The sequence below is a fragment of the Globicephala melas genome, chromosome Y (genome assembly GCF_963455315.2).
Source record: "Globicephala melas chromosome Y, mGloMel1.2, whole genome shotgun sequence".
Classification (NCBI taxonomy): Eukaryota; Metazoa; Chordata; class Mammalia; order Artiodactyla; family Delphinidae; genus Globicephala; species Globicephala melas.
The window spans coordinates 4581640-4602228 of record NC_083336.1 but is presented as its reverse complement, the minus strand read 5'-3'; the positions used below and the strand labels follow the sequence as shown (position 1 = coordinate 4602228).

Genomic DNA, 20589 nt, shown 5'->3' with positions numbered 1-20589 from the left:
AATAGTGACTGATTCCAAGAATCTAAACAAACATTTTAATTTTAACATAGTAGAAGAGTTTAATAATTTTAAAAATTTTAAATGAATCCCTTGAGAAAACAAGAACACTATGGTAAAGCAAATAAGTATTATTGCTTTATGTACGTTCAAAACATTGATTTGCATATTCAATAACTAATTTGCTACAAATACATACACTTTTATTAAAAATCCTGTCAATCATCAGCAATGAAAATACCTTAGCCAAAAAAGTTATTGTTAGATTAATAGTCTAAGACAAAGACGGAATTCTCTTTTAGAAGTTGTGATAAATTCCTGAAGAATAAATGAAAAATTCATCTAAATTATCAATGTTTCTCTTTCTGTAGAATATTTTGATGTCTTATGTTACTCGTGATAGCTCATTATCCATTTAGAAAGGTAATGACACTTTAGTAAATTGTTTATGATACACGTTAGAGGATGCTTGTCAGGCTTTCTGAGTTCTTCCAAGACACTTGTTAGATGGACACAGTGTAGTCAAAAATAAATTGGAACACATTAGTGAAAAAAATCAAGAAAGATGAAAACATTCGACCCTCTTGTGTTCTGTAAATGATGAAAAAAAAAGTTAATCCCTAGTCTGTCCTCATTTTCTGTACATTCAATCTTGAAAACAGAATCACTCTATGGTAAGCAGAGTCCTTTAAATAGGCACATCTCTGACAAACATAAGAAAAATAATAAAAACATCAAGGTTTCATTGCAACATTCTAAAATTCACTGCTGTAAGTCATTCATTCATTCATCTGACATCAATGGCACCTGCCCACAAGTCAACAAAATATCAGATGCAGACCAACTTAATGAGAATTATTTCTCATTCCTTGCAAATATAAGAACCACTTTTAATTTATTCCTGCATAAGGGCTGAATTTCTTAGCTAGCAACCCATTGTGGACTCAGCCTCACTTAGTGGTACAGCACAAACTGTCTCCTACTCAACAGATTCTTTTTCTACACCAACTGCTTTTCCATTTTTTGCTCTGATCCATCTCTCTATCAGCTCTGCATCTATTTTTTGCTATTCTTGCAAAACTCTGTCTGAAATCTGGAGGGTCTGTCTTTCAGTCTTCCCCCACTCCAAATTCTTTCTTATACCATTAGGATCTCTTTTTAATTCTTCCATTAGTGTGTGTTTATAGTTTTGAAAAGTTCTCTATGAATTTAATCATAGTTTCTTTTATTCAAGATCACTGGCTTATACTCACCATCATATCTACTTCACCTTAATTATTTAATCTCACTACAAAAATGTACAAAGGAATTATTTCAATGTTTTTGAATAAATACCCAGAAATGTGTTGCTCCATATCGTTTTCTACAGCAGCTGTACCAGTTTGCATTCCCACAAATAGTGTACATGGGTTCTAATTTCCCCACATTCTCACCAACTTGTGTCATTTTATATAGACATATATCTAGTATACATATCTGTATATATGTAGATATATCCAGAAAAGGCCAGTACCAAACCCAAGTTCAGCAGCTCACCACTGGAAAGACCAATACTTGAGAGACAAGTGTTGGTGGAAAAGGAAAGTTTGCTTTATTCAGGAGGTCAGCAACCTGGGAAGGTGGCCAACTAATGTCCTAAGAGCAACTCCAAGTTGCCAGTTAGGAAACAAAAGTTTTAAAGGCAGTGCGAGGGAGGGAGCTGCAGGGGGCATGGTCAGCTTGTGCACAATTCTCAGATTAGTTGGCATCAAGATGAATTTTCAAGCATCACCAATATTCTGGTTTCAGCCAGTCTGGAGTCTATGTGCTTGCAGTCAGCAGTTTTCAGCTGGCAGGGATCTGCTTCCTACAAAAACAACTTAGGAATATGTGTCAGACTTTTATCTCTGTCTTTCATGGAACTGGGAGTTTGGTGACCCTGTTATGTGGCTGGTTTATAATCTAAATTTTTCCAGTTTCCCAACCCAATGAGTGTTCTTTGTTTTTACCGCTTCACATTTCCTAATTACTAATTCTTGAGCCAGAGTTTTGAGACTCAGGGGAAACCTAGGAGACTAAAGCAAAAGCCTTTTACTTCAAAGGACAGGGACACAGGGCCTTGTATGTGGTTTCAGGGGCCATTCTAACAGGTGTGAGTTGATACCACATTATGGTTTTGATATGTGTTTTTCTGATGATTAGTAACCTTGAACATTCTTCCATATACCTGTTGCCCCTGTGAATGTGAATGTCCTCTTTGGAGAAATGCCTATTCAAGCCTTTAGTTCATTTTTAATTGGACTATTAGTTTTTTCCTATTGAGTTGTAGAAGTACCTTATATATTTTGAAGATTAACCCCTTATCAGATATATTGTTTGCATATGTTTCCTCCCATTTTGTAGGATGCCTTTTCACTCCGTTGATTGTTTCCTTTGCTATGCAGAAGCTTTTAAGTTGGATGTAGTCCCACTCACCTATTCTTGTTTTTATTGCCGTAGTTTTGGTGTTATAGTCATGAAATCATTGAAAAGACCATGTCATGAAGGTTTCCCCTGTTTTCTTCTAGGAGTTTTATAGTTTCAGATCTCATGTCTAAGTCTTTAGTTGATTTGGAATTGATTTCTGTTTATATGAGACAAGAGTCCAGTTTTATTCCTTGGCATGTAGATATTCAGTTTTCCCAGCACAATTTGTTGAAGACAGTATCCTTTCCCTATTGTGTACCCTGTCAAAGATCTGTAGATGCATGGATTTATTTATAAGCTGTCTATTCTGTTCCTTTGGTCTACATGTCTGTCTTTATGCCAGTACCATACTGTTTTGATTACTGTGTCTTTGGAGTGGCATGATATACTTAAAGTGATGAAAAGGAAAAACCTACAACCAAGATTACTCTACCCTGCAAGGATCTCATTCAGATTTGATGGAGAAATCAAAAGCTTTATAGGCAAGCAAAAGCTAAGAGAATTCAGCATCACCAAACCAACTCTACAACAAATGCTAAAGGAACTTCTCTAAGTGGGAAACACAAGAGAAGAAAAGGACCAACAAAAACAAACCCAAAACAATTAAGAAAATGGTCATAGGAACATACATATCCATAACTACCTTAAACGTGAATGGATGAAATGCTCCAACCAAAAGGCACAGGCTTGCTGAATGGATATAAAAACAAGACCCATCTACATGCTGTCTACAAGAGACGCACTTCAGACCTAGGGACACATTCAGACTGAAAGTGAGGGGATGGAAAAAGATATTCCATGCCAATGGAAATCAAAAGAAAGCTGGAGTAGGAATATTCATATCAGATAAAATAGACTTTAAAATAAAGAATGTTACAAGAGACAAGGAAGGCCACTACATAATGATCAAGGGATCAATCCAAGAAGAAGATATAACAATTATAAATATATATGCACCCAACATAGGAGTACCTCAATACATAAGGAAACTGCTAACAGCTATAAAAAAGCAAATCGACAGTAACACAATAATAGTGGGAGACTTTAACATCTCACTTACACCAATGGACAGATCATCCAAAAAGAAAATAAATAAGGAAAGAGAAGCTTTAAATGACACAATAGACCAGATAGATTTAATTGATATTTATAGGACATTCCATCCCAAAACAGCAGATTACACTTTCTTCTCAAGTGTGCATGAAACATTCTCCAGAATAGATCACATCTTGGGTCACAAATCAAGCCTCAGTAAATTTAAGAAAACTGAAATCATATCAAGCATCTTCTCTGACCACAAGGCTATGAGATTAGAAATGAATTACAGGGGAAAAAAAGTAAAAAGCACAAATACATGGATGCTAAACAAGACGTTACTAAATAACCAAGAGATCACTGAAGAAATCAAAGAGGAAATCAAAAAATACCTAGAGACAAATGACAATGAAAACACGATGATCCAAAACCTATGGGATGCAGCAAAAGCAGTTCTAAGAGGGAAGTTTATAGCTATACAAGCCTACCTCAAGAAACAAGAAACATCTCAAATAAACAATCTAATGTTAAACCTAAGGGAACTAGAGAAAGAAGAACAAACAAAACCCAGAGTTAGCAGAAGGAAAGAAATCATAAAGATCAGAGCAGAAATCAATGAAATAGAAACAAAGAATACAATAGCAAAGGTCAATAAAACTAAAAGCTGGTTCTTTGAGAAGACAAACAAAATTGCTAAACCATTAGCCAGACTCATCAAGAAAGAGGGAGAGGACTCAAATCAATAAATTTAGAAATGAAAAAGGAGAAGTTATAACAGACACTGCAGAAATACAAAGCATCCTAAGAGACTACTAAAAGCAACTCTATGCCAATAAAATGGAAAACCTGAAAGAAATGGACAAATTCTTACAAAGGTATAAACTTCCAAGACTGAACCAGGAAGAAATAGAAAATATGAACATACCAATCACAAGTAATGACATTGAAACTGTGATTAAAAACCTTCCAACAAACAAATGTCCAGGACCAGATGGCTTCACAGGTGAATTCTGTCAAACATTTAGGGAAGAGCCATCCTTCTCAAACTCTTCCAAAAAATTGCAGAGGAAGGAACACTCCCAAACTCATTCTATGAGGCCACCATCACCCTGATATCAAACGCAGACAAAGATACTACAAAAAAAGAATATTAGAGGCCAATATCACTGATGAATATAGATGCAAAAATCCTCAACAAAATACTAGCAAATAGAATCTTACAACACATTAAAAGGATCATACACCATGATCAAGTGAGAGTTATCCCAGGGATGCAAGGATTCTTCGACATACGCAAATCAATCAATGTGATTCACTGTATTAACAAATTGAAGAATAAAAACCATATGATCATCTCAATAGATGCAGAAAAAGCTTTTGACAAAATTCAACGCCCATGTACGATAAAACTCTCCAGAAAGTGGGCATAGAGGGAACCTACCTCAACATAATAAAGCCCATATATGACAAACCCACAGCAAACATCATTCTCAATGGTGAAACACTGAAAGCATTTCCTCTAAGATCAGGAACAAGACAAGAATGTACATTCTCACCACTCTTATTCAACATAGTTTTGGAAGTCCTAGCCATGGCAATCAGAGAAGAAAAAGAAACAAAAGGAATACAAATCGGAAAAGAAGATGTAAAACTGTCACCAGAAAACTACTAGAGCTAATCAATGAATTTGGTAAAGTTGCAAGATACAAAATGAATGCACAGAAATCTCTTGCATTCCTATACACGAATGATGAAAAAATCTGAAAGAGAAATTAAGGAAACACTCCCATTTACCACTGCAACAAAAGGAATAAAATACCTAGGAATAAACCTACCTAGGGAGACAAAAGACCTGTATGAAGAAAACTATAAGACACTGATGAAAGAAACTAAAGATGATACCAACAGATGGAGAGATATATCATGTTCTTGGATTGGAAGAATCAATTTTGTGAAAATGACCATACTACCCAAAGCCATCTACAGATTCAATGCAATCCCTATCAAATTACCAATGGCATTTTTTACGGAACTAGAACAAATCATCTTAAAATTTGTATGGAGACACAAAAGACCCCGAATAGCCAAAGCAGTCTTGACAGAAAAAAATGGAGCTGGAGGAATCAGACTCCCTGACTTCAGACTACACTAAAAAACTACAGTAATCAAGACAATATGGTACTGGCACAAAAACAGAAACACAGATCAATGGAACAAGATAGAAAGCCCGGAGATAAACCTACCTATGGTCAACTAATCTACGACAAAGGAGGCAAAGATATACAATGGAGAATAGACAGTCTCTTCAATAAGTGGTGCTGGGAAAACTGGACAGCTACATGTAAAAGAATGAAATTAGAACACTCCCTAACACCATACATAAAAATAAACTCAAAATAGATTTGAGACCTAAATGTTAAGACTGGACACTATAAAACTCTTAGAGGAAAACAAAGGAAGAACACTCTTTGACATAAATCACAGCAAGATCTTTTTTGATCCACCTCCTAGAGTAATGGAAATAAAAACAAAAATAAACAAATGGGACCTAATGAAACTTAAAAGCTTTTGCACAGCAAATGAAACCATAAACAAGATGAAAAGACAACCCTCAGAATGGGAGAAAATATTGCAAATGAATCAATGGACAAAGGATTAATCTCCAAAATATATAAACAGCTCATGCAGCTCAATATTAAAGAAACAAACAACCCAATCCAAAAATGGGCGGAAGACCTAAATAGACATTTCTCCAAAGAAGACATACAGATGGCCAAGAGGCACATGAAAAGCTGATCAACATAACTAATTATTAGAGAAATGCAAATCAAAACTGCAATGAGGTATCACCTCACACGAGTTAGAATGGGCATCATCAGAAAATCTACAAACAACAAATGCTGGAGACGGTGTGGAGAAAAGGGAACCCTCTTGCACTGTTGGTGGGAATGTAAATTGATACAGCCACTATGGAGAACAGTATGGAGGTTCCTTAAAAAACTAAAAATAGAATTACCATATGATCCAGCAAACCCACTACTGGGCATATACCCAGAGAAAGCCATAATTCAAAAAGACACATGCATCCCAGTATTCATTGCAGCACTATTTACAACAGCCAGGTCATGGAAGCAACCTAAGTGCCCACTGACAGACAAATGGATAAAGAAGATGGATAAAGAATGGATAAAGAATACAATGAAATATTTCTCAGCCATAAAAATGGATAAAGAATACAATGGAATATTACTCAGCCATAAAAAGGAACGAAATTGAGTCATGTTTAGATGTGGATGATGTGGATGGATCTAGAGACTGTCATACAGAGTGAAGTAAGTCAGAAAGAGAAAAACAAATATCGTATATTAACGCATGTATGTGGAACCTAGAAAAATGGTACAGATGAACCGGTTTGCAGGGCAGAATTTGAGACACAGATGTAGAGAACAAACATATGGACACCAAGGGGGGAAAACCGCGGTGGGGTGGGGATGGTGGTGTGCTGTACTGGGCGACTGGGATTGACATGCATACACTGATGTGTATAAAACTGATGACTCATAAGAACGTGTTGTATAAAAAAAAAAAGAAACTAATACTAAACTTTCTTTGGGTTATTTGTATGGAAATATGTTAATATAAATGTTTCAGACATTACATGAAATTCTAAAAATCTTATATGCCCTGGTATAATGTTATAAGTCATAATTCTAGTTATTACTTTAAAACGTATATCTCAGAAATAACTAAATTTCTTTGTCAACTGCATTATTATGAACTTTCATCAAATCTTTAACCATGGCCATTTTTAAGTCTTTTGTCATTTACAGACAGTTCTGGGTATACTCTGATGCTTTTGCAAAAATGTTCCTATAAAAGGGTTTCATCTTCAAGGAATTCATGGAAAAGGCTCTGACAAGTACAGGTTTCTGGTAATTGACTATACTGCTGAACTGAATGAATAAGCATTTTCAGAACTCTAATGGCAAACTGATGAATTCATAAAAGTGCTAACAAAAGACCAAGATGAAAAAATTAATAACATGGGACTGAGTGAACTGATGAGGATAATTATAATTTTTGCGACTTTCTGTTTGAATAAAAAAAAATGTTAAAAAAAAACAGTTCTAAAATTAGATCGAGGTGATGGTGGCACAACTCTGTGAATATCCTAAAAGCCATCGCATTGTACCCGTTAATGGGTACGCCCCACGGAATATGGATCATGTCTTACTAAATCTGTTATTAAAAAACTTTTCTTCTCAATCAGAAGGGATAAAAATCAACCCTATTTCTTCAGCATGATCAAGAGATCTCTCTCAGTAAGAAAAATAAAGCCAAACAAAAGGCTTTAAAGAAAATACATACATAGTGCACACGAAATAGTGGAAAAGGATTTTCCAAGTGAAGTTTGAACCCTAGAGCTAGAAAAAGCCAAGTGGCACTCGTAGTAGCCACAACGACGGTCAGGAGAGACACTGCAAGGTGAGAGCTCGGACGTCCCCCCACACCAGCCATGGGGCTCCCAGCCAGGACCCGCCCCTGCACCCACCTCCGACTGTTTCACCAGCAGCTCCGACCACTTCTGCCACAGGGGACACCTGTCCCTGTCCTCAAACGTGGTCTCATTGGAAGTCCAGCAGCACTGCTCATGGGTGTACCAGAAGGCGGACAGGCAGATGCCCTCCTTCAGGTCTGTCATCCAGTCGACGGCGAGATCGATGACCCTGGCCAGGGTGCCTGGAAGAAGCAGCGAGAGCCACTCAGAGGGACGGCAGGCATGGGCCAGGGCAGCACGTGCGCCCAGAGGGCGAGGCGAAGATGCCCGTGCCCCGGGCTGCCACGCACCCAGGAAGCCTCTTTCTTCAGTCTTGAGGTCACCTGAGCGAGTGGCAGGGCACCAGGTGTGGCAAAAGTGGTGCCCAGCCCAGTGAGACACAAAGGCCAATGATACGCTGTCCTCGGGGGTCTTCGATAGGGTGGGAGGGAGAGACCTGCAGCGCTGACCCCCACCGCAAGCCCCTGGGGCCGAGCAGCTTTCAGAACCAGCCCTCCGAATCTTAGAAACAGGGTACCTACACCCTATAAATCACGTAACCCCCTCAGCGGCTTCTGGGGCAGGATGCTGGCATCACACACATGAATATCCTCCAGGAAACCTGACAATTCAGACAAAATGGAGACAAAACCATTTATAACTGCCTTGTCATTGAAATAAAGTTTTGCCATCAAATGGAATCCAGCTTGAAAAATCTCACTTGTTAGAACTTTCTGGATTTTTAAAAAATTATGGATAAAGGACTGAGGAGCTACATAAGTAAATAACTACTTGAAAGGCCGATAGGAGTGGGATAAAATCGAGTGTGCAGTGGGTCAGAGAAGGCCATTTTAGGTCTCTTTCTAGAATAACCCATTCCAGTCTTTTACAAAGGCAGGGAATACCTTTGCGCTACCAAACTTTTCACAGTTTTACTGGGTCCTTATTAGAACATCAATTCCCAAAGGCAGCCATATGCCAGCCTCAGGCGACCTGGCCTTGCCACTCTCCTGGTTCCATCAGCAGTCGCCCACTGTTCTAGCCAGAACACCCGAATCCTCAGCAGCGTGCAGGCTCTGACCGCCGTTCCCACGTTTCTCTCCAGGCTCCTCTCTCTCCATCACGAATCCCACGCACAGTGTTCCTTGGCACACCAGGCCCTCCTCTCTGCACCGCCTCAGATAGCACTGTCCTCCCCCAACCCGGCAAGCTCCTATTTATCTTCCAGATGCTGGCATTTATATCACCTCCTTCAGGAAGCCTCCCCTGATTTCCTAAGTCTGGGCTAAGTATACTTCCCAGGCACTCCCCATCACCATACCTATCACATCCTGATATGATCAGTATTTATATATATGTGCATACACACACACACACACACACACACCCCTCACATGCACACACACACACTCCAACTAGTCTATAAGGGTGGGGGGAGTCTCTTGTCTGGTTTGTGTGCCACGGTGGGGATCAAGCCAGGTGTCTAGACCCTGTGTCCCCTTTAAGTGGGCAAGGGCCATTGTATTCACGTCAGGTACATAGCTGGAACTATATATCCATGTTGAATGAATGAGAGCAACAAACGAATGAAAATCAGGAAACTCAGGTCCATCCATTCACTCAAGGGCTATTTATTGAGCACCTACGTACTACATGCCACGTACTGTTCCACACCCTGGGGTACAGCAGTGAACAAAGCAAACTCAGGTCCCTGCCTTCGTGGAATCTCAGCTTGTGCGAGAAGACACTAGATTGAATAAGTAAGTAAATGAGGGGCTCCAACAGAAGGTGGTAGGTGCTAGAGAGGAGAATACAGCACGTTCCAATGGCAGCCATTTCCTACGATGGTGCAGGAGAACAGTCGGACACGTCCTCAAAAAGTTAAACAAGGAGTCACCACCTGACCAAACACTTCCATTCCTAGGCATCTGCCCACGAGAAATGAAAACATACACCCAACACAAGACATGTACGTAAATGTTCACAACTGCATATTCACAAAAGCCGAAGAGTGGAAACAACCCATATGCCCATCAATTGCTGAATGGAGAAAGAAAATGTGGTCCACCTACAATGGCAACAAAAAGGAATGAAGCGCTGACACATGCGACAGCATGGATGAACCTTGGAAACGTTATGCTGTAAAAGAAGCCAGTCACAAAAGACCATATATTGTATGCTTCCATTTTATGAAATGTCCAGAGTAGGCAAATCTACAGAGACAGCAAGTAGATTAGCGGTTGCCCAGGACTGAGCGGAGGCTAGGGGCACTGGGGCTGATAGCTAAAGGGTAGGAAGGTTCTTTGGGAGCTGATGAAAATGTTCTAAAATTGGCCTTGGTGATGGTTGCAAAACTGTGAATACGCTAAAAACCACCAAGTTGTACACTTTAGGTGAACTGTATGGTATGTGAGTTATATCTCAATAAAGCTGTTACGTACACACACACATACATACATATAGTGGGCGAGGGCGACGAGGCTCAGAGAGGGAGACGTGCTTTTAGAAAAGGTGGTCAGAGAACACCTCAAGCAGATGACGACATTGGAACAAAAACTGCCCTGTGTGGAACAACAGCGACACCCAGTGGTAACTCCTGGTTAACGCCCTGCAGAGGAGCCGCAGCTTGGGCCTCTCCGTCTTGGGCGTCGGAATATAATGCCGGGCTGCCTGCCACTACGGAGGTGACAAGCCAGACAGTGGGACCCCTGGGGCTCGCCACTGGGGAACGGGAAGGTGAATGGGGCAGTTTTCTGGCTTTTCCTTCATCCAGATCAAAAGAACACTTTCGCCACCTTCACTGCCAAGATCATCTCTTTCTTGCCTCCCTCCTATACTCATCTGCTGATGTGACCATGGGATCGCCCTTCTCCAGCAGTCCTCACCCCTGGCTGCATATCAGAATCACAGGGGAAAGGGGGCTTTACTCAATGATAGGGTGTCATCTCCAGGGAGCTACTATTTAATTGAAGCCTGGGCAGCAGAATTTTTTTTTAATTCCCCAGGTGATTCTTCCTGAAAGAACTGATGGAAATCGGATTAACAGTGAAGCCCGATGGTCGGTATCTGACTTGCTAAAGATAGCCCGACAGGGCTCTGAGATCAGTTGATAAATCTATGCTGTGTGACTCCAGCAGGACGCCAAGACATCTACTCTGATTCCTTCATTTCCCGTATTCATCCCTCCTTCCCAGGAGCCAAGAATAACACAGGGTACAGTTTTATAAATCTATTCTAAAGAAAGACATTGAAGTTCGCAGCAAACTACCCTCCCCGCCCTCCCCCCACCCCACCTACCTTTAAAGGACTTCATAGAGCCAAACGAATGGGTGGCAAAACGCCATATGTCCATGAACTCGAATTCCCTCCCAGCACTGCTCCCAATATATACCGGGAGTGCCACTGGGAGGAGAAGGACAGGATGGGCGGAATGGGTGGGTAGCTGCTGTGGCCGGAAGGAGAGGACTGCCCCTTCAGCACTCTCCTGGGCCCTTTAGGACATGCCAGGCAGAGGGAGCCCCTCCCCGGCAACCAGGCCCCTCTTACCACTGTAGATGTAACGAGTGACAGGGCAGCCAGAAATCAAAGTCCTCTAATCACAAAATTTTACCCTATGCCCCGCAGGTGCTCTGCGAGTACGTACTATATTCAACCTGTATCACACAGCCATTCTCTGATCAGTCCTATAAGCAGAACTAGTGTGTTACTACAGACAGGGGGAGTTTCTTAAGGGAATCTCTTCAGCATGATCAAATTTTTTTCTCCTTAGACATTAACCTTCACAGCCTCCTAAAGGCAAGTAAGTTTCAGGAAACAATTTCCATGGAGGGCTGTGCATTTTCTATGAAAAGGGGAGGTGTCCCCTCCAGATACTCATTCATTCATTCTGTAAACAGCTACTGCTCACAAACATGGTGCTGGGATTATAAAAATGAAGGACACGGAGTCCCTGAGGGTCAGAACAACCCATGGGCTGGAGGCACCCCCCCGCCCCGGGCCTACCTCAGACCCTGTGGTGTCTCGCGTTACCGTGAGCATCTCTCGATGTTTACAATTCATCTCAGGGCCTGCCGGTGTTAGTAAAGGCCAGTCTCATATGTTTTATTTTTAGAGACCAACATGTTCCCGTCCTTTCTCGCCTTCTACGTGGCCAAGTACTATAGAAGGTGTGTTTTCAATAAAATCCAGCATGGCGGTAAACCTTTGTACAGTGTGGAAAGGGCCAACCCGCCTTCTCGGTACTGCGCTCCAATGACCGTACCTGGGCCTGTCCATGCCTTGGGGTCTTTTTGCTTTACTGATGATAGATTTATGTTACGTGTATCGTCGTGTACTGTGCCCTTAGGTATTTCAAGTAACAGCCCCCTTGCCTGAAGTACAAGAGAAACACTCCACGTACCTGCCAGCAGGCCGATGAGCAGCATCACCGCCCATCCCGACCAGGCGTCCAGCAAGCTCTTGATGAACTCCCATATGGACGACTTGCTTTTGCTGGTTATCTAGAAGCAGAAAGACATCGGAGCTGATGTGGATACACTTTCCAATTCAGGCTTCCTTCTCTGAAACTGTTTCCTCAGGAAACACGGTGATTGAGAAAACGAATATAATGAAGCAACTAGACTGCCGCTAACGTGACTCTTTCAGTTACCTAGCACAGTGGTTAAATGGGCTTTCTAGTTCACAGAGCTAGAAAGATGCCATGGTAGTCTCCAAAGAATCCAAAAAAGTTCACTTACTTAAAAAAACCTCACTAAGTGTGATGTGATCTTTGATTATTTCAAAGCCATTCTGAAGGAAGACATCACTTCGGTGTCACCGTTTTGAATACAAATCATTATTTTAGCCTAAATCGTAAGGTCTGTTCACAAAAGACCCTCTTCGACAAAGACTTCAATTCCTTCTTTCATTTTCCAAGCTACATGTTAACAACAAGAACGAACTTTCCTTCTCTTTCTTCATTTCTTCCTCCCTCCCTCCTCCCTCCCTCCCTCTCTCCCTCCTTCCTTCCTTCCTTCCTTCCTTCCTTTCCTTCCTTTCTTCATGGCTGCGTTGGGTCTTCGTTGCTGTGCGCGGGCTTTCTCTTAGTTGTGGCGAGCAGGGCCTACTCTTCGTTGAGGTGCATGGGCTTCTCATTGCAGTGGCTTCTCTTGTTGCGGAGCACAGGCTCTAGGCGTGTGGGCTTCAGTAGTTGTGGCACATGGGCTCAGTAGCTGTGGCTCGTGGGCTCTAGAGCGCAGGCTCAGTAGCTGTGGCACGCGGGTTTAGTTGCTCCGCGGCATGTGGGATCTTCCCAGACAAGGGCTCAAACCCATGTCCCCTGCATTGGCAGGTGGATTCTTAACCACTGCACCACCAGGGAAGTCCCAAGAGCTTTCTTTTTTTAACTGAAGTATAATTGATTTACAATGTTAATTTCAGGTGTACAGCAAAGTGATTCAGTTATACCTATATATTCTTTTCCCGATTCTTTTCCATTATAGGTTATTACAAAATATTAAATATAGTTCCCTGTGCTATACAGTAGGACCTTATTGTTTATCCATTTTATATACGGTAGTGTGTATCTGTTCATCCGAACTCCTAATTTATCCCTCCCCCACCCTCTTTCCCCTTTGGTAACCATAAGTTGGTTTTCTATGTCTGTGAGTCTGTTTCTGTTTTGTAAATAAGTTCACTTGTGCCAGTTTTTTAGATTCCACATATAAGCAACATCATATGATATTTGTTTTTCTCTGACTTACTTCACTCAGTATGATAATCTCTAGGTCCATCCATGTTGCTGCAAGTGGCATTATTTCATTCTTTTTCATGGCTGAGTAATATTCCGTTGTATACGTGTACCACACCTTCTTTATCCATTCCTCTGTCAGTGGACATTTAGGTTGCTTCCATGTCGTGGCTATTGTCAATAGTGCTGTTAGCTTTGTGCAGTGGCAGTATCATAGCCAATGAGGTTTATCCGAGGCATGATTACTGCTAATTGTAAATAGCGCTGCTATGAACATTGGAGTGCATGTATATATTCAAGTTAGAGTTTTCTCTGGATACATGCCCAGGAGTGGGATTGCCGGATCACGTGATAACTCTAATTTCAGTTTTTTAAGGAACCTCCATACTGGTCTCCATACTGGCTGTATCAACTTACATTCCCACCAACAGTGTAGGAGGGTCCCCTTTTCTCCACACCCGCTCCAGCACTGTTGTTTGTAGATTTTTTGATGATGGCCATTCTGACCAGTGTGCGGTGATACCTCACTGTAGTTTTGATTAACAGCAAGAAGGCTGAATGAGCCAGCCTGGATCACGCTTTCCAGGCAGATGGTTACATCTAAACACATTGTAAGAGCACCCGTTTGCCTCCCTGTGTTAACAGAAACCTACATTCCTGAGATCATCATTCCCCTCATAACCCTTTAGAGCAAGGGCTGGCAAACATTTTCTGTAAAGAGACAGAAGGTAAATATTTTCAGTTCGGCAGGTCAGATGGTCTCCGTGGCAACTACTGGACTCTGCTGTTGTAGCACAGGAGCAGCCATATAGAGCATGCGCACGTGCGGGCGAGGCTGCGAGCCAAGGAACCGGCGCTGAGCGGACACGCGCTGCGCTGGATTTGCTCGCCCTCGGTCGCCGACGGCCCCCTCACGGCTGCTTCGTCTCCGACTTGACCCCTCCGTGGAGGGAGCCCCGTCCTCGCCACTCTCTCCCGCCTTTCACTTGTGGCCACTCTGCTGGCTGCCCTCCTTCACCTCTATCTGCTTCCGCTAAGCATCCGTCACTGAGCCCCAGCCTGCCCCCCAGAACCCACTAACTCTGGCACTGCTCTGGGGCCCAACTGCTCCTGACCTCTCTCTCCAGACCCAGGCCACCTGGGCCGCTTCTAAAGCTTCAGCACCCAGTCGCATGCCAAGGACCCCTCACGCTCCACCAACAGCCCTGACCCTGCCCTTGAACTGCACAGGCTTCTCTCGCCTGCCTACCCGCTCCAGCCACAGGCTGGACAAACAGTTCAAACTCACAGCGCCTGAAACCGAACTCAGTGGCCTCCCCCTGAAATCTGCCGCGTCCCCTTTCCCTCCTCTCATCATCCAAGGCATCACCCTCTTCTGACCACAGCCAGGGCGTCATCCTGGCCCCACTGCCCACCTCCATCCTGGCAACGGCTCCTGTGAAGGATCTGGACCCCAAGCCTCTCTCCATCGGCACTTCACTGCCCTCTGTCAGATCTTCTTCTCTTTCTCCTGAGCTCATTTCCAAGCTTCCTGTTTCTCCCCTGGCAGTGCATCTCTCTTGTATCCTGTGGCCATGAAAACGAAATCCAGGGCTTTCCCGGTGGCACAGCGGTTGAGAATCCACCTTCCATTGCAGGAGACACGGGTTCGAGCCCCGGTCCAGGAAGATCCCACATGCTGCAGAGCAGCTAAGCCCGTGCACCCCAACTACTGAGTCTGTACTCTAGAGCCCACGAGCCACAACTACTGAGCCCACACACCGCAACTATTGAAGCCCGTGCGCCTACAGCCCATGTTCCACAACAAGAGAAGCCACCTCAATGAGAAGCCAGCGCACCACAACAAAGAGGAACCCCCGCTCGCCACAACTAGAGAAAGCCCACGTGCAGCAATGAAGACCCAACACAGCCAAAAATAAACAAACAAATAAATAAATAAGTAAACAGGAAATCCAGGGACTTCCCTGGTGGTCCTGTGGTGGAGAGTCCACCTTACAATGCAGGGGCCACAGGTTCGATCCCTGGTGAGGAAACTAAGATCCCAAATGCTGTGAGGCAACTAAGCCCACGCACCACAACTACTGAGCTGGTGCACCTCAACTCTAGTTGAGCCCACGTGCCATAAACTACAGAGCCCACGTGCTCTGCAGCCCGTGTGCCACAACTACAGACCACAATTACAGAGCCCACGCACCCTGGAGCCTGTGAGCCACAAGTAGAGAGAGAAAACCCACCCACCACAACTAGAGAGAAGCCCACGCGCCACAACGAAAAGATCCCGCATGTCTCAACGAAGATCCCGTGTGCTGCTGCTAAGACCCGCCGCAGCCAAAAATAAATAAAATTTTAAAATAATAAAATAAATCTTAAAAAAAAAAAAGGAAATCTAAACTCCTCTTCATGGTCTACTCAGTGGTTCCCAATGTGGCCCCATCGCCCACGTGGCCGGACTCATCTCTAGTCCTCCCCTTCCGTGAATCTGCCACCAAACCTTAGAGCTCCTTGAACTGCCTAAATGTGCCACGGTATTTCATGCCTCTGTGACCTAAAAAAGCCACTCCTGATGAGAATCCTTTCCCCTTCCTCTGCCTGGCAAATTCTTAGTCATCCTTCAAGACCCCACTGAGATCGCACCCCCTCTAAAAACTCCCTCCCTAACCATCCCTCCTAAATGATCCCACAGCACTTGATACATAACCTTACTGCAGCCCATAAAAATATATATTGACTGCCTACTAGAGGCCAGGCACTGTAATATGTGCTTTCATACACATAGAGCCCGATTTAATCTTCTGGTATAATTAACTCCATCCTTACAGATGAGAAGATGGGGTCCAGAAATGGCACCCCAGAAGTCAGCCAACCTAAAGATGTCAAAGTCAGGATGCACCCAATCTGTCTGGTTCCAGAGCCCCACTCCTTGCCCTCCACACCACACCTCTGTATGACATAGCCTTCCACCCAAAGCACCTGGTATTAGAATTACCTGTCCACATCTCTGCCTCTCCCACTAGCCCTTCTCTTCTCTAGAACCTAGCTCAGCACATGACACATGAACCCAAGCTCTAGCTCAGTGACTGTCCGATAGAAGCATGGCCCAGCCCTCCGAAGGGATTCCCCTCACAGTGTCCTTATGAAGAGCATGTACCTTTCTGTGTCTGTCGGTGTCCCGTGACTTCTCCCTCAGCCAGTCGATGGTGTGGAAGTCCTCATACGTCCCCACATCAGGGAACGGCTCGTCAAGGAAATCCATCAGGTTTCCAGAGCCACTCATCGCTCCTGCATTGACCATGCTACTTACACCTGGGAGAGAAAACCTGTCGTTAAAAACGTGAGCAGAACATCTGCACAGACCTGGCAGAACAATCCACGTGTGCTATTTTTTTGCACAGGAAAGACATTTCAGCATAGGCACCTCTGCTGTGATGAAAGATACATACAGTCTGTCTTAGTGAGCACAGGCTGCTGTAACAAAAATACCACAGACTGGGTGGCTCATCAACAACACACATTTATTTCTCACAGTTCCGGAGGCTGTGAAGTCCAAGATCAAGGCACTTACTTAGAGATTCAGTGTCTGGTGAGAGCCCACTTCCTGTTCACAGATGGCCATCTACTCACTGTGTCCTCATCTGGTGGAGCTCTCTGGGGTCTCTTTTATAAGGTCACTAATCCCATCCATGAGGACTCAGCTTTCATGACCTCATCACCTCCCAAAGGCCCCTCCTCCCAACACCATCACATTGGGGATTAGGTTTCAACATATGAATTTTGGGGAGACACAAACGTTAATTTTTTTTTTTAAATCTTTATGTTATATTGGAGTATAGTTGATTAACAATGTTGTGATAGTTTCAGGTGTACAGCAAAATGATTCAGTTATACATATACATGTATCTTTTTCCAATTCTTTTCCCATTTAGGTTGTTACAGGATATTGAGCAGAGTTCCCTGTGCTACACAGTAGGTCCTTGTTGGTTACCTATTTTATATACAGCAGGTGTACATGTCAATCCCCAACTCCCTAACTATCCCTTTCCTCCACCCTTCCCCTCAGTAACCGTAAGTTCATTCTCTAAGTCTGTGAGTCTGTTTCTGACAAATGTTACTTTCTTATTATTTGTGGTAGTTTTGTGCTATAAAGTCACCATGGCCACCTAATTAGTGAGTACTAAATCACCGTCCCCAAGAGAAATTACACGGATAGGTTCCTTCGAGCCTCTGGTCAGAACATCTTCAGCAACCAATCAATATACAACCTTGTTTTGTGTGTTTCTGTTTAAAGACACCTTATCAAATATATATCGTTGGTTCATCCACTGAACTCATAGCCAAACAGCACTGTTACTCACGCTGCAGGAAGCTTGTCTAACAAACATATTCTCTCCATGAGGCCCAGCACAGCCTTCTCGTGAAGGCTACAGACAGAAGGCTTCTCGAAACACTACAGACACTCCTGCCCTGCATTTCAAGGCCGCTGCAAACGGCAAAATTACCAATAAAAAAAGCACAAAAATGCGAAAAATATGGCACTAAAGAGACTGTGAAAAGAACGCTTGTTTCTGGTCTGGGCACTGAAACAAGACGGCAGAGCACCAATTTCTCCAACCTTAGCTGGGATCGTGCATTCCTGGCAACTCAAACTTTTTGAGGCTCTGCACGTGCACTGTGCGAATGACTGGGCAAGCACCCCATGTATTGCTCTGGATGTTACAAATACATTTTAGTGAGCAGGCAAATTCACAAATACGGAACCAACCGCTCATAATGAGGGTCAACTATAACCATTTCTGGAAAACCTCACCTTCTGCAAAAGCAGGGCATCAACATGAGAGGCCTGGGGGAAACAGGGTTGAGGCATACCACTCAAAACCAAATCACTGTAGTCAAACCAGTAACCGGTTCTCCTGGGAGATAAAGCGGACCACTGAGGCAGACAACCTCTGCGAATACTCGAGACGTACAGCAACAGCAGAGTGAAAATGCTAAGACTTAACTCACTGGTGGGAGCCAAGGTGATCCACAGAGGGAGTGGTCCTCTGCACTGGGGGCAGGGGGGATGCCATGGGGATGACAAGGAGGCAGGACAACCTGCCACGTGAGCCATGCTATGGTCTGAACATGTGTGTCTCCCCACCCAAATTCATACATTGAAAGCCTAACCCCCAAAAGATGGTATTAGAAGATGGGGTCTTTGGGAGGTGACTGGGTCATAAGGGCAGTACCTTCAAGAATGGGACTAGTGCCCTTATAAAAGAGGCCCCAGGGAGCTCCTCTGCCCCTTCCACCATGTAAGGACACAATAGGAAATCTGTGACTGGAAAAAGAACCATCACCTGACCATGCTGGCACCCTGATCTCAGACTGCCAGCCTCCCGAACTGTGAGGAATAAATGTCTGTTGTTTATAAGCCATCCAGTCTGTGGTATTTTGTTATAGCAGCAGGAACAGACTAAGACAAAGAGCCATACCAGGCTGGCAGCACACTGCCCCGGGCAAGCAGCCCTGAGTGCAGGCCCTCACTTCTAATTTTCCTTAAAATACAGTCAAAAGGGTGCCTGCTGCCAGGGCAGTAAGCAAAGTGGAGTATTTCTTCCTTTCCTGCCTAAGATAATAATTCCGCTCCTATTATTCCGCCTCCCATTGTCTGGAAAACAATCTCAAATAAACCAAGTCATCTTCCATGTTACACCACCATCAGAACCTGATTTACAGATCACACAGGAAATAATCAGACACAGAGAAAACGCTTTGCAGCAGGACCAATGTTCACCACCAGTTAGCAAGAAAAATAATACACTCTTACAAAGACAAGAGGTTGGAATAAACACTAAACCAAAATTTCTTTGGCAAAGAGCATGGAAATTTGAATTATAGGACGGGAACCACAAAAGTGCCGGAATAAGATGGTTAAAGAAGTGCAGGGTAGTTATTAAAATATTTGAGCACAGGCTTCTCTCAATTGCTTTATGTATTTTTATATCTGGAGGACTCAACCACGACCTGACAAAACTGCATTTTGATCATATTGAAAAGTCGCTACAGGCAAAGTGGAGTAATCACCTTACAAGCAATAAAATGGCGATAGTTATTGATTTATTGACTGTCTATGCAACTTTGCTACTTTAAAAGTTTGAAGTCTGAGCCATGTCAAGCTGAAAACTATACCCACTGATTAATGTCCAGGGAAGAATCATATTGCAGAAGTCAGTGGCAACCAATAATAAAAGGGAAGGAATAAAATTAGAAAGCAAAGATTTCATTTTCATTTCTAGAAAAACAAGATGGTAATAGCCTTGTATTTTATGCGGTAAAGAAAATCTCTGAGGGGAAAAAGAAGATGGCAGGCTGCTGACCCACAATGGGTAGCCCGTGTAAGAAAACCCGAGCCAGCAGATCGAAGAATTGCAGAGACCTGGACATTCTATTAAAAAGAAGTTCATGGGCTTCCCTGGTGGCGCAGTGGTTGAGAGTCCGCCTGCCGATGCAGGGGACACGGGTTCGTGCCCCGGTCCGGGAAGATCCCACATGCCGCGGAGCGGCTGGGCCCGTGAGCCATGGCCGCTGAGCCTGCGCGTCCGGAGCCTGTGCTCCACAACGGGAGAGGCCACAACAGTGAGAGGCCCGCGTACCGCAAAAAAAAAAAAAAAAGAAGAAGTTCATGTTACCTGAAATTTAACCAAATCTCTAGTCAAGCAACAACTCCAGGCAATAATGATTGAAACAAAAAGTCACTCTGGAGAACAAATGTATCTTTAAACTTTGGTGGAGCATGTCATCGTCCTGATAATCAGACGCATAATTGGTAAAGGAAAATAAACATGATCTAATCCGTAGATCTAATTGG

General features: G+C 43.4%; 1 protein-coding gene and 1 pseudogene across 1 annotated transcript in view; one reads left to right on the top strand and one right to left on the bottom strand.

Moving 5' to 3' along the window:
• Positions 1-20589, bottom strand: part of LOC132594640 (H(+)/Cl(-) exchange transporter 4-like) — a 72376-nt gene that overhangs the window by 11460 nt on the left and 40327 nt on the right. The window contains exons 2-4 of the mRNA XM_060293117.1: positions 16891-17045; positions 12414-12513; positions 8030-8217 (exon numbers count right to left, since the gene is read on the bottom strand). Coding sequence (XP_060149100.1) covers positions 8030-8217; positions 12414-12513; positions 16891-17034 — 432 coding nt within the window. The 5' untranslated portion in view covers positions 17035-17045. The remainder of the gene's footprint in view (positions 1-8029; positions 8218-12413; positions 12514-16890; positions 17046-20589) is intronic.
• Positions 13934-14056, top strand: LOC132594652 (U4 spliceosomal RNA; annotated as a pseudogene).